Genomic DNA, 15,078 nt, shown 5'->3' on the forward strand with positions numbered 1-15,078 from the left:
TCAGGCCAGAAAGCCTGTAACTAGAAAAATTTACCACAAAATATGGAAAAAAATATATCTGTTGGTGTGAATCTAAGGATTCCCTTGGGACAAGGTAAAGATTCCTAAGAGTCTATCCTTTCTTCAAGAAGGATTAGAGAAAGGATTATCTGCAAGTTCCTTGAAGGGACAGATTTCTGCCTTGTCTGTGTTACTCCACAAAAAGCTGGCAGCTGTGCCAGATGTTCAAGCCTTTGTTCAGGCTCTGGTTAGAATTAAGCCTGTTTACAAACCTTTGACTCCCCCTTGGAGTCTCAACTTAGTTCTTTCAGTTCTTCAGGGGGTTCCGTTTGAACCCTTACATTCCGTTGATATTAAGTTATTATCTTGGAAAGTTTTGTTTTTGGTTGCAATTTCTTCTTGCCAGAAGAGTTTCAGAATTATCTGCTCTTGCAGTGTTCTCCTCCTTATCTGGTGTTCCATGCAGATAAGGTGGTTTTACGTACTAAACCTGGTTTTCTTCCAAAAGTTGTTTCTAACAAAAACATTAACCAGGAGATAGTCGTGCCTTCTTTGTGTCCGAAACCAGTTTCGAAGAAGGAACGTTTGTTGCACAATTTGGATGTTGTTCGCGCTCTAAAATTCTATTTAGATGCTACAAAGGATTTTAGACAAACATCTTCCTTGTTTGTTGTTTATTCTGGTAAAAGGAGAGGTCAAAAAGCAACTTCTACCTCTCTCTCTTTTTGGATTAAAAAGCATCATCAGATTGGCTTACGAGACTGCCGGACGGCAGCCTCACTGAAAGAATCACAGCTCATTCCACTAGGGCTGTGGCTTCCACATGGGCCTTCAAGAACGAGGCTTCTGTGGATCAGATATGTAGGGCAGCGACTTGGTCTTCACTGCACACTTTTACCAAATTTTACAAGTTTGATACTTTTGCTTCTTCTGAGGCTGTTTTTGGGAGAAAGGTTTTGCAAGCCGTGGTGCCTTCCATTTAGGTGACCTGATTTGCTCCCTCCCTTCATCCGTGTCCTAAAGCTTTGGTATTGGTTCCCACAAGTAGGATGACGCCGTGGACCCGGACACACCTATGTTGGAGAAAACATAATTTATGTTTACCTTATAAATTACTTTCACCAACGGTGGGTTCCGGTCCACGGCCCGCCCTGGTTTTTTAATCAGGTCTGATAATTTATTTTCTTTAACTACAGTCACCACGGTATCATATGGTTTCTCCTATGCAAATATTCCTCCTTAACGTCGGTCGAATGACTGGGGTAGGCGGAGCCTAGGAGGGATCATGTGCCCAGCTTTGCTGGGTCTTTGCCATTTCCTGTTGGGGAAGAGAATATCCCACAAGTAAGGATGACGCCGTGGACCGGGACACACCGTTGGAGAAAAGTAATTTATCAGGTAAACATAAATTCTGTTTTGCAGCTGGTGATAAGGGGGGGATATTTGGGGATATCCCCCAAATATTCTGCCATTTCTTTGTGCAGATTACATTTAAATTTAGAAGAAAAATCAGTAGTTGCTCCCTGAGTTACAAATACTGGGGCAGACTCTGGCTCCAATTGGATGCCCTTCCCTCAAGTTGGAATAAATCCAAGCCTTACAAGAGAACACTCCCATAAATTCCAGATTGAGAAACTAAAGTAAAGTAAACGCCTGCTTTTACTGGGGTCAGCAACCTTCCCTGAGAAGGCCTCTTAACATAAAGAATAATCTGTAACCCTAGGAATGAATGTTTAGAACCAGAGATCCTGGACAGACTGCGACCAGGCCTTCTAAAAAAGTCATAACCTGTCCCATTCGAGAAATCTGTGTCATGTTCTGTACCTTCATGTAAATTTAGAAGGAAGAAGGAGAAAGAGGAGGAAGGCTTCTTATTCTGCTTGGCCATATTCTAGATAGAATTGGGTTTCCAGGAAGGTCTGGAATGAAAAAACTTTTGTAAGGAGGAGAAAGACTTTTGGTTCCTAAATGATGAAAGGAATTAAAACAGCTATTTGGCTTATCCTTTTCTCTAGACTTTGAGTCTATAGGTCAAAAAAACTTATTTTCCACCACTTACTGTGGAAAAGCGACATCCAGAGTAGGACCAATAAGATTTTTCCCTGGTCAGGAAGAGATAAAAGTCTACCCATGGAGACCAATCTGCTGATCACAATTTCAGCCACAGATCTTTTCTGTTCAATACTTTTGAAGCCATAATGTTAGCATTAATCTGAATTTTGTCTATAACGGCATACAAATAAAATAATTGGACTGTTTTTAGAAGCATCAAACAATGGATAGAGAGATCGATACATTGTAAATTAGAATAGTTTGGGTCTGGGGTTGTAACGCCAGTTACAGTAGGTCACAACATACTAGAATTAGAGAAACCAGCAGACTGAATCTTCCATCATATTTTAGGTAATAATTGTTTTGTGTTAAGGAAAAGAAAACTTAAATTATGCTTAACTGATAATTTTCTTTTCTTCAGATGGAAAGAACCCACAGCTGCATTCATTACTTTTGGGAAATAAGAACCTGGCCACCAGGAGGAGGCAAAGACACCCCAGCAAAAGGCTTAAATACTCCTCCCACTTCCCTCATCCACCAGTCATTCTGCCGAGGAACAAGGAACAGTAGAAGAAATACCAGGGTAAAAAGGTGCCAGAAGAATAAAAAATAAGAGACGCCCCACAGAACAAATACTGATGGGGAGCTGTGGACTCTTTCCATCTGAAGAAAAGAAAATTATCAGATAAGCATAATTTAAGTTTTTCTTCATAAATGGAAAGAGTCCACAGCTGCATTCATTATTTTTGGGAAAACAATACCCAAGCTATAGAGGACACTGAATGCAAAAACGGGAGGGTACAATAGGCGTCCCATTCTGAGGGCACCAGGCCTGAAAAAACCACAACCCAATCAAACCCCGCTTCGTTGGAGCCGGGCAAAAAAACTAGAAGGAAAAGGCCCCATGGACACTGACCCGCAGATAGTCCGAAAGCCTAACTAAAGACCGCAAGCAGACTCACTGAGCCAACACTCCTCCAGGAGAACCGTCACCCAGCAGTCGGTCCCCACACAACTAGTACAGTACCAAAATCCCCAAAAGGGGGAGAACAAGGGTAAGCCAAAGGGATACCCCAAAGGTACAGCAAAATCCATCCAGGAAAAACCCCCTTCAAAGGAAGGCCAAGTCCACAGAGACCCAAATGGATCCTGAGAACAAGGGGAGACGACGCCCAACCCACAACCGGGCATCATCAAGGAGAAGAAACATCTCCCAAACATCATGCAACAGCACTGAAAAAGACAGCTGAAGACAAAGTCCTCAAAAAGTCAGAACTCAGAGACTGAGCATACAGAAAATTACAAGAAGCAAACTCAGAAATAAACATCTGAGTCCAGTAACACGCTGCCATCCGTAGGTAGACATGGAGAGAAAACCATATCTGTAAGGAAGAAGTAGCCAAACAAAATAGCAGATTGCCCAACCGCCAAGACAGAGAACACTCTCCAGGCAATCTAGGCCGCCAAGCCTACTCACAGATCTCCAAGGGGGAGAGGCACAGAACCTCTAAAGAAAAGGTCCACTGTCACCCCCAAGACCTGAGGATGAACAACGGATATCAGATCCTACACCTAGCCAGACCAGCCCAAGCAACTGCAGATCTGAAAGCAAGGGAACCAAAAGGAACCCCAAGACCGGCCCCCAAAAGGTGGAAAAATGGACACAGCCACTTCAACCTAAAGACAATTGAGCAGGCTGTTAGAACCAAGGAGAACTAGCAAAGCCACCCGACTAAGTCCTCAATGCGGAGCCAGCAGCTCCCCAGATGGAAAGGAACAACTCAAAGAGCAGACCAATCACCGAACCAGATAAAACATCTGTTCCAACCTCCCGAACACAGGAGAGGCCCCAAAAAAAGGAACCACACCCTTCATAAGGAGGACAACGAGCCCCCTGAAAAGGAGAGCATCGATAAACACCTGCCCATAAGACAGGAAATCATAGGAAGAACCGAGAGGACACAAGGCCACGTCACTGACGAACACGGAAGAACCCCTTAAAACACCATCGTGCTAACACACATACCAGGCACAAAAGTGACAGCTGAGCAACCGCAAACCTTCCGTTTGCTAGGCAGGAAAGCCTACCATCAGGTCACGTTAGATGACTGTCCCAAGGGAACCGTATCGTCCGGCACAAGACAAGCCCCAAGGAGCCCCGGCTCTCAGTAAATCTGGCCCAAGTTGTGAAACAGAACAGCCAGAACAAGGGCTAAGCCCAAGTACCCCGGAAACTGGAACCCCCAGGCCAGTTCTAGGTTCAGGTTCATAAGGTCTGGTAACATCCTACAGCGGGATCTCGACAACCGGAAGATCAGGACAAGAAGCCCGGGCCCCACCAATGTTTAGATCAAACAATCTTCCAGGAACATCAATTCCTCGTCTGAAAAAAAAACAGACTTCCCAGGGAAGAAAATCCAGAATAACCCAGATAACAAGAGCAAGAAGCCCTTGCAAGTCCCGACCCAAAGGGAAGAGACCACCACTTGCAGGAGCCCAACGCTCCAAAGAGCCAGGGCCATAAAAAGACACTAGAGCTAACAGGCGTTCAAGCAACATTAACATGATTGTGCTTGAAAGGAGCGGCTAATCCCCCCTTAAGGGACACAAGGCGCTGCTCGTTTTATCAAATTCGAAAGGAGGAAAGGGCTGAGTAGACCTCGCTGGGGATCGAACTAGCAACATTCGGTTTTGCTACAGTACAGAGTAGCCACAGAGGCATTAGTATGCTGGGCTAGCTGTCCAGTTAACCAGAAGCTCCAGACACAAGGGGAACAGTGAAGATAAGTCACCTGAACAGAGCAACATCACGCCTCCACATCACCTCAGATTCAAAGTCAGAGGACAGTAAAACATGGGTTTGGATGCCTCCTGGATGGCAATACCTGAACCATATGAGTGGAAAACCACTAGGACCTCTTCTATCCCAAGAAGGAGATGCAGAGCATTCCCAACACCGGGGAAGGACCCCTAACCAGAAGCCCAAAAAGACCTCACTGTCTAATGTCCCGAAAAAGGAACAACCAACTCCCGAAGGAAATCCCAACTCCCTGAAGGTGAACCATCCACAAGGAGAAACGGACAAAATCCATGAAGTCTTAATGAAGAAGAGAACCACTAAAGGAACAAGTCGAAAAAGGACAATTTCCTATAAGCAACACCACTCCGATGGAAAAGAGGCACTAAACCCTCAAATTTTCCCAACAGGTGGGAAGAAATACTCTAGGTTCCAAGGGTATCAGAAGCAACAGAGAGTGACACAGCAAAATTCACTGACCAGTCACCAGAGAGACGGCTATTTAGGACTGAAACAATCCCGAGAGCCGCATAGGCCCTGCAAGTCCTCTTGAGGAATGCTTAGCTGAATCTTGTAAAACAAATAACAAGAAACACAAATAATGTTAATAGCACTCGGCACCCCAACCTGATCAGCAAGGTATATTAGGCGCCACGTGTCTGAATAAGCCGCGAGACAGAAGATCTGAACACAAGCAGGGACCCGCCTGCAAAACCAGTGTCATAACTGCCAAGCTGGCTAAATCCGTTCTCAGAGAGGGAGGAAGAAAAACAGACAAACATGGGGACGAACGTGTCCCAAAACAACAACCGAAGAAGCAAACAGCGAGTATCGATCCCAGAGAAGTTCCCGCAGGAAACATAGTATAAAAAATAAAAATAAAATTCATCCTAACCGGATAAAATAAAATGACAGGCAACCCGAGGGTTAACGCCCAAGAAGAACAGAAAGATCCGCAGGACCAGCCTAACGGAAACCCTGTTCTTCCAACAAAACTGGGAAGGATCTTGAAAAGCCAGCCTGTAACAAAAGGCACAACACTCAGGAACAGTTATACCCTCGGGGAAATGCACATGCCCTCCTGTGGCCGCGAGACCTGGGACAATCAGGCATGAACACAATCGCAAATAATCATCTGGACTTTGAAGACGCACAAGCGCCAAAAGTATGTAAAAGCGAAAACCTGCCACAAACTCCAGGGGGAACAATCCCAGGAGGAAAAAACATAACCTGGGTTACCCGCCATGTGTAGTAGTAGGGAGGGACAGGGCCCCCCAAGGCGGATGGCTCAGAAGTCCCTTGAATCCCCGAGCCCCGAGGAACAAGGCACTCTAGAACGTCCTAAAGAACATAAACTGACTGACCTGAGTCAATGGGACCAAATTCACATTTTGTCACAGGACGAAGAATCTGAATCAGAAAGTTGAACAATCTCAACATCAGTATCCTCCATAACTGGATACAGGATAACAATAATGGACTAAATATAAAACAATTTAAACCGCACCCTGACCCCCACAATGGATGGGACACTCACCACCTCCTATGAACCAGAGACCAGCGGACTAGATTTCCTCCGTCGCCACACAGTCAGGAATGCGGAAATGGGGAGATGAGAACGTAAACACACCCAGTCACAAGGTGAACCGTACAGTCCAAAAAAAGCATGTCTCGTCACTTCGAAAGGAGGTTATGTTCCAAAAGCCACGAGCCCAGTTAACACTACACATAAGCAGATTGAATCACATAACAACATGATTAAAAAAAACCTATTCAATAATCCCACTCAGGAGATATTAACCCTTGATTCCAAGATACTAAAGGAAGATACTAAAGGAGTCCAACTGAGACCCTGTATTTTTCATGTGAGTTCGCAGGAACAAATGAGTTACAGTACAATCATGAAGAAGTAAAATGAAACGATCTTACCGGAATCTACGCCGTGGACTTGAGAGAAGAAAGCAGGCAGCGAAGCGAAGTTCCGATTGCTTCTGGAGTTGTTAAAATGAGTCGGGATGGTGTTGCAGAAAGTCTCTTCCTGCATCTCCGGACTCTAACTTTCATCCAAGCCCTCACTGAGAGACTGACAGGATTACTTACAACTCCCGTCCCATGTCGATGAGTACTACCCTCCATAAGAGACGAAAACAAACTTCTGACACTTCTCTGAAAACCTTCTGGGACGATAGGCAAAGAATGCCTGGGGGATGAGGGAGGTGGGAGGAGTATTTAAGCCTTTGACTGGGGTGTCTTTGCCTCCTCCTGGTGGCCAGGTTCTTATTTCCCAAAAGTAATGAATGCAGCTGTGGACTCGCTTCATTTATGAAGAAAATATAGTTGTTTTTCTGCGTATACTTCATTGGTCTGTCTTCAGTGGTATATTGTGAATTAATTATGGTATTTAAAATTGTGTTAAATAAACATTAAAATAGTCATGGAGCTCTCTGTCATGTGTTGTATTTTAGCCTCAGAAAGAGTCTGTGGGGTTTTCTGTGACACAGTAGGGTGGTATGGGCAAGGTATACACAAGTAAATATTATTATTATTATTAATAATAAAAACATTTCTTAACCACCAATGAAATGATAGGGTTAAAAAAATAGAAGTCAATAAAAAATAGAAGGTTTAGATAGAAGGCAATCACAGAGGTAAAACGTGTATTATTATAACAGTGTTGGTTATGCAAAACTGGGGAATGGGTCATAAAGGGATTATCTATCTTTTTAAAGTAGACTTTCCCTCTAATAAAGAAAAAACACAAAACAAAAGTGTAATGATAGAAAAGAATAATAATGTTCTGTAATAACTTACTGAAATAAAACTGGAATCTGAGAATTTAACAGCACAGAAAAGCAAACAGCTACTTGTCATCACTGTGAGGGAGTGAGAAGCAAGATGGTGGACTATGATACTTGAGAGAGGGAGAAATAGCGATATGTATAGGGCAGAGAAAAATAAAGAAAACAGGAGCCAGAAAAAGTAAAGAAAATAATAAATGCTGCAGCATAATACGCGTATCTGCAACAATAAATTAAACATTCAGATGATGCATTTAAGCTGTATACATTATAATATTTTAAAAGTGTGATTTAAGCAATAGATTTAACGTTTTATTATAGCAGGAGTCAGTCATGTTTAATAATATATGAATAAAAGAATAAGCTCAAAAAGAAAATGTTGCAAACAGACCATATGCCGTGTAGAAATATGTTCTTGAGAAAAATTAAAGGGATAGTAAACACCAAAAATGCTATTGTTTAAAAAGATAGATAACTCCTTTATTTACCATTCCCCCGTTTTGCATAACCAACACTGTTATAGAAATATACTTTTTGCCTCTGTATTTACCATGTATCTAAGCATCTTCTTATCTCAGATCTTTTGACAGACTTGCATTTCAAGCAATTAGTGCTGACAAATTAAATAACTTCACGTGTGCGAGCACAATGTTATTTATATAAAATTGATACCCTCTAGATGCATTCAGATAAGAGGCGGCCTTCAAGGGCTTAGAAATTAGCATATGAGCCTACTTAGTTTAGCTTTCAACTAAGAATAACAAGAGAACAATGCAAATTTGATGATAAAAGTAAATTAGAAAGTAGTTTAACATTACATACCCTATCTGAATCATGAAAGTTTAATTTGGACTTTACTATCCCTTTAAGTGAACACAAGATCAAAAGTTTTTTTTCTGGATGGATTAGAATGGGACTGATGAAATATCTCAAATGAAACTGCTTTGTTAAGTTTACATAGTGCAAAGATAAATTGAAATTTATATAACTGGCTTTTCTAATAGACCAAAATTACCTGAAATAGGAAAACCCTGTGAAAACCTACATAAAAAACACTGTGCACAGCTTTTCTAATACACTGGATTAAACCCTTTTGTAGGGAATGCTGGAGACTGCAGTGCAGATATAATTGTATTCTGCAAAATAAATATAAAATGCAAAGAGTGAGTTGATATAGCGCGGCTCACTTGAATGCTTTTATATTCACAGTTAAATAATTAATAAACTGCAGTAACATACATATGCTACAACACTTTCTTGTACAGATAACACAAACAGGAAAAAAATAACAGACAAGATGGATGATAAGGTCATTGTGTCTCAATATATTGTATTACCTGTGTATTTGAAGCATATTTAAAGGATGTATAAAGTTAATGAAACTAACCAGGCTTCAAGAGGACAGGATCTCGCTCTCCTTTCGATCCATAATAATAAATAACATCCTCCTTCGTGTTGCTGGAAAAAAAATAGAATTTTAAAATACAGAATCTGGTTTTGCCAACGGCAAGTAAACAGACAGCTTGGAAACTCTACATATAGTATTACTGTTCCATTTATGGAAACATATGTCTTAAAACAAAATTTTGCAGAGCTAATTTGCATACAGTATACAAAAAAGTGGTCTGATTCCTTTTCAGCAACTAAACATCATCAGATATTGAAACAGCTATTTGTGTATACAAATTGCATACAAATTGGTAAGTTACAATGCTATTTTAAACTTTACTGACAAATCACTACTTATTAACGCAGTTTTAAAACATCATCTCAGTAATAAATGGAAGCCATTCACATTCAATGTATATACGGACTATATACATTGAATGTAAACATATCATAGCTTTTCGCCCACTAAAATATTTATTCAATTAATTGTTTACTTTTTTATATAAGTTTTCCTAGGCAACATCTCCTTGATTTTTTGGTCAGACTACCAACATATTTGTTGAATTATGTGGCACTCTAATATGTAAACATGATCCTAAAGACATCATTTATGCTTACATGATAAATTAATTTATTTTATGGTCCAATTACTCTTCCCTACCACTAGGAGGAGGCAAAGATTCCCAAACCCCAAGAGCTCTATAAAACCCCTCCCACCTCACAGGTACCTCAATCTAACGTATAGCCAAGCAAAATGAGGAATGGAAAAGCAACAAGAGAAATCAAAAGGAGCAGGGAAAAAAGATGTGCTTAAGAAAAAAAACAACACCAAAAACATAGGGATCTCGTGGACTCTCACCACCATGGATTTTAAAGTCAGAAACATAACTTTTACGGAACACTAAACCAAGGCATTTTTTAAGGAGGGCAGCTGCCCAGCAAACCAGATGCAGTTAAAGAATACACTTTTTATGGAAAAATTTCTACTGAGTGGATACATCTTACCTGCCTGCCATACTGACTAACATATAAGAGACAATCTGTTAGAACTGGTATATTCCTGGAATACAGTCTACTTTGATTACCTTTATATGAGGTGAGCTGAGACACCTCTACTCAATCTGCCAGCCTGCTCCTACTAGCACATTGGCGTGCTCATCTGAAATGTGAGTACCCATTTGGGAAACTAGTAGAGTGATTGCAATTGTGCTTTGGATGATCTGCACATGCAGTGCTTTCTTTTTGTACTCCATTTCATTTCCAGCACTGCAGCATAAAGAAATCACATTCTATTGTGGGTGAGCTGTTACACCTGTCTAAATCTACAGCCTGTCCCTACTAGCACATAGGTGTGCTCCTGGAGTATGTGAGTATCCACTTGGCTTGATTGTGATTATCATTCATATACTTCTGACAATACTACACATAAGGTGCCCCTCTGTTCTTCCCTATTTCCAGATGCAGTTAAAGCATGTGTGTCACCTGGTGGGATGCAAATCTAACAAATTACTGCAAGTGAGCAGGAGAACTTAATTTACACAGTGACACAGTCACTGACTTCCAAACTGCAGGGGAGAACACAGCAGATAAGCTATGAGGACATAAACTGTATTGCTTTGACTGTGGGCAGAGGTTTGTGCAGTAGCTTCTCTATGACAGCTACACAAAAATGCATGGCCTAAACAGGGTGGGATTCTAGATGGTGTCTGGGGGGACTGAGATCCCGTCCCATTTCGTTCCACTATACCACGCTTCTTAATGACTGTACACCTGGTGTGCCGTGGCAGATACGAGCCTGGTGCCGGGAGCTCAACACTTCCATTTCTGAGGGCGACCTTGCTTATGCAATTACTCTTACTAAAAAGACGCTTCATTGTGTCACAGTTTTTGAGACATATATGAAAGGTGTGTTGAAGTGGTACAGAGTCCCAACCCGACTGGCAGCGATGTTCCCGTCCACCACCAGAGAGTGCTGGAGACAGTGTAACCTTGAGGCCGCCGACCTTCATGTGTGGTGGAGATGTCCGAAGGTTGCCCCCCTATGGAGAGAGGTTGAATTACTACTTAGCTCCATGAACCTTGATGTCCACTTGACACCTAAGATGGCTTTGCTCCACATTCTTCCGAGATCTTTCTCCCTGAGCACCAAGTTCTTAATTTACGCCCTGGCAGCGACTAAACTGTGCATAGCTCGAGCATGGAAACGGACTGAGCCCCCAAATTTAAATGAGATCTGTGATGTGATAAATCACTTCGCAACCATGGAGAGATTTGTCGCCGGAGAAAACAATACCCTGGACTCTTACTGGGAGACGTGGTCTGACTGATTTGAGCTCCGATAAATGAGACCTACCAGCAGTGCGATCTACTTCCGAACCGTGAGGAGGGAGTTTATGCGGCCCCTTCCCCACTCCACCTCCTTCCCTCCCCCCCCTCTTTTTTTTTTTTTTTTTTTTTCTCTCTCTTTCTCCTCTTCCACTCTTTTCTCTTTATCTCTTTCTTTACCCTCTCTATGAGGGAGATGTGTATAATTTCTAATCATCAAGTTGTCTGGAAAATTAGTACGTGTGCCCTGTTGGCTCACATCCTATTTGCTCCCCTCTAGGGCCAATTAATGCCCGGTATCTGATTTTTTCTTTATATTAGCTATTATGTGAATGTACACTGCCGACACACAAGTTCTAAAGTTTCTGATTATTTCAGCAAGTGAAATGTATGTTTCTGTTAACCACATCTATTGCTATAATTTTGTTCAGGATATGCTTTGCTGTAATGTTACTTCAATATTACTGTACGGTGAATTTCTATTTAATAAAGAAAAATATTAAAAAAAAATAATAAATAAATAAAAAAATAAATAAAAAAAATGCATGGCCTGAGAGAAGTAGAGAGTTAATTCATTGCAAAAATGGGTTAAAATGGGTTCTCTTTGTTTTTGATTGTTTTGTTTTATTAGGTGGTTTGTAACTTCATTAATTGATTGTAATATTCATCCACCTGAAAAAAGCAATAAAAATAAAGTAAAAAATAAATAAATGATTTTCACTACAAAAGTTTGCACACAAAACGATCTCCATTCCTCTTTGAAAATGTCAGTGTTGTTATCCTGAGCTCTGATACGTTACTATTTAAAAAAAAAAAAAAAGTAAATAAATAAAAATGTAAAATATTAACAGCCTTATGTGGGCCTGGATCCTGTGAATTTCATTAAAGCAGCAAAGTGCACCATGTAAAACATAAAAAAGACGGATGCGCCACATGGCCCAATATTGTTTGTTCAACAGAGTGAATGTGATTTGATTGTGCCGATGCAAACTCACAATTTAGGGAGCACTCCAGTTAGTGCAACAGAAGCAGTCTGGGATCAATCACAGTCACCCAGCAGACCGACCTCTTGGATAGAGTAGTATATTCTGTGATAAAAATACAAGGAGACACAGAGGTGCCTATATGGCCTAGTACAGTTTGGACCCAGAAGATGATGCTGTGTATAGTTGAAAATGTACTCACATTTAGTAAAGCATCTCCATTGATGCTATTCAGGCAGGAAGGGATCAATACAGTCACCCAACAGACTATGACAAGGTTCCCACAGGAGGCAGTCAGCAAAAATCCAAGGGACCAGGATTGGTCCAAATAATACACAATAGCAAGTGTTTGTAAAAATATGATATACTTTACTTTGTAAAAGAATAAAAACAAGCGACGCGTTTCTCAGCAACAGGCTGTTTCATCAGGCTTAGATAAGCCTGATGAAACAGCCTGTTGCTGTATTGATCCCTTCCTGCCTGAATAGCATCAATGGAGATGCTTTACTAAATGTGAGTACATTTTCAACTATACACAGCATCATCTTCTGGGTCAAAACTGTACTAGGCCATATAGGCACCTCTGTGTCTCCTTGTATTTTTATCACAGAATATACTACTCTATCCAAGAGGTCGGTCTGCTGGGTGACTGTGATTTATCCCAGACTGCTTCTGTTGCACTAACTGGAGTGCTCCCTAAAATTGTGAGTTTGCATCGGCACAATCAAATCACATTCACTCTGTTGAACAAACAATATTTGGCCATGTGGCGCATCTGTCTTTTTTATGTTTTATAGATCATCTTCATAGGATCCTGGCCGGGTTCTCTACAGATTGCTGCCTAGATTATCTTCAATCTACTCCTCAGAGACTTTTATTTTATATATTTGGAATTGTTTTATTATTACTAATTTTCTAATTTTGTATTGCACTGATTGAGATATATTTTCTGACTTTCTCACCCATTGATCTGATATTTCGTATATATATTTAATATATTCATTATATTGACACACAAACTATTATTCATTTATTTTAATTTAGGGCGCCCCCTATCTTATAGGACAAAAGTGCACCATGTAGCTACCTGAATTTCCTTTACTGGATACCATTTTATAATGACACGCAGAAACAGGCTCTTGGTCTATAGCAGATAAAGTGAAATGTCTAAAATATCCATATAGCTCCTCTATTCCTTATTTTAATGTCCTCACTGGCTATTTAACACCCCTGTGATGAGATGATGGACTTTATTTACCAAAGGTCAGGCTGACATGATTCGCCACCGAGAACATGTCCACTGGGCCTTGCTGCAAGCGGGCATCATACACTACATACATTTAACATTACACAAGTAGTTGCTTGTGCAATGCTACCCCCTGTTCCCTGCCAATCAATTGGCCGTGAGCAGGGGCTGTCAATCATCCAGATCGGATCTGGATGATTTCCCTCTGCCAAATTCTAGATGGTAGAGAGGTTAAGCAGCTTACTCAACTAGCGTTTCAGGTGAGCCTGAAATGCTGGGGCCCCAAAGCTGCTTTTGCAGCTTGTCACATGATTTATATATATATATATATATATATATATATATATATATATATATATATATATATATATATATATATATATATATATATATATATATAACAGTGAACTGCTATAATATTGCTGGTTTACTGTTTAAATTAGTGAGTCATCGAACCTCTGCTGTAACTGCGCATTAGCACTTGCAGTGAAAAAAAGCTTTGACACAGAGGTGGATGGATGAGTATTAAAACTGGAGAGTAAGTTTCTCGTTTATAAATGATTTATTTTACATGAAAAATTATATATTTTTAAAACATGAAATGTAAAAAACATAATTTATGTAAGAACTTACCTGATAAATTCATTTCTTTCATATTAGCAAGAGTCCATGAGCTAGTGACGTATGGGATATACATTCCTACCAGGAGGGGCAAAGTTTCCCAAACCTCAAAATGCCCATAAATACACCCCTCACCACACCCACAATTCAGTTTAACGAATAGCCAAGAAGTGGGGTGATAAGAAAAAAAGTGCGAAAGCATATAAAATAAGGAATTGGAATAATTGTGCTTTATACAAAATCATAACCACCACAAAAAAAGGGCGGGCCTCATGGACTCTTGCTAATATGAAAGAAATGAATTTATCAGGTAAGTTCTTACATAAATTATGTTTTCTTTCATGTAATTAGCAAGAGTCCATGAGCTAGTGACGTATGGGATAATGACTACCCAAGAAGTGGATCTTTCCACACAAGAGTCACTAGAGAGGGAGGGATAAAATAAAGACAGCCAATTCCTGCTGAAAAATCCACACCCAAAATAAAGTTTAACGAAAAACATATGCAGAAGATTCAAACTGAAACCGCTGCCTGAAGTACTTTTCTACCAAAGACTGCTTCAGAAGAAGAAAATACATCAAAATGGTAGAATTTAGTAAAAGTATGCAAAGAGGACCAAGTAGCTGCTTTGCAGATCTGGTCAACCGAAGCTTCATTCCTAAACGCCCAGGAAGTAGAAACTGACCTAGTAGAATGAGCTGTAATTCTCTGAGGCGGAGTCTTACCCGACTCAACATAGGCAAGATGAATTAAAGATTTCAACCAAGATGCCAAAGAAATGGCAGAAGCTTTCTGGCCTTTTCTAGAACCGGAAAATATAACAAATAGACTAGAAGTCTTACGAAAAGATTTCGTAGCTTCAACATA

At 40.6% G+C, this 15,078-nt stretch overlaps 1 protein-coding gene across 6 annotated transcripts in view; it reads right to left on the minus strand.

Annotated features, from left to right (window-relative positions):
- TANGO2 (transport and golgi organization 2 homolog) overlaps window positions 1–15,078 on the minus strand; it is a 542,315-nt gene that overhangs the window by 74,662 nt on the left and 452,575 nt on the right. For all 6 annotated transcript variants that reach the window (XM_053701903.1, XM_053701906.1, XM_053701902.1 and 3 more), the window contains one exon: window positions 9,035–9,105. In XM_053701903.1, the coding sequence (XP_053557878.1) occupies window positions 9,035–9,105 (71 nt within the window). The remainder of the gene's footprint in view (window positions 1–9,034; window positions 9,106–15,078) is intronic.

This window comes from Bombina bombina, chromosome 2 (genome assembly GCF_027579735.1).
Source record: "Bombina bombina isolate aBomBom1 chromosome 2, aBomBom1.pri, whole genome shotgun sequence".
NCBI lineage: Eukaryota > Metazoa > Chordata > Amphibia > Anura > Bombinatoridae > Bombina > Bombina bombina.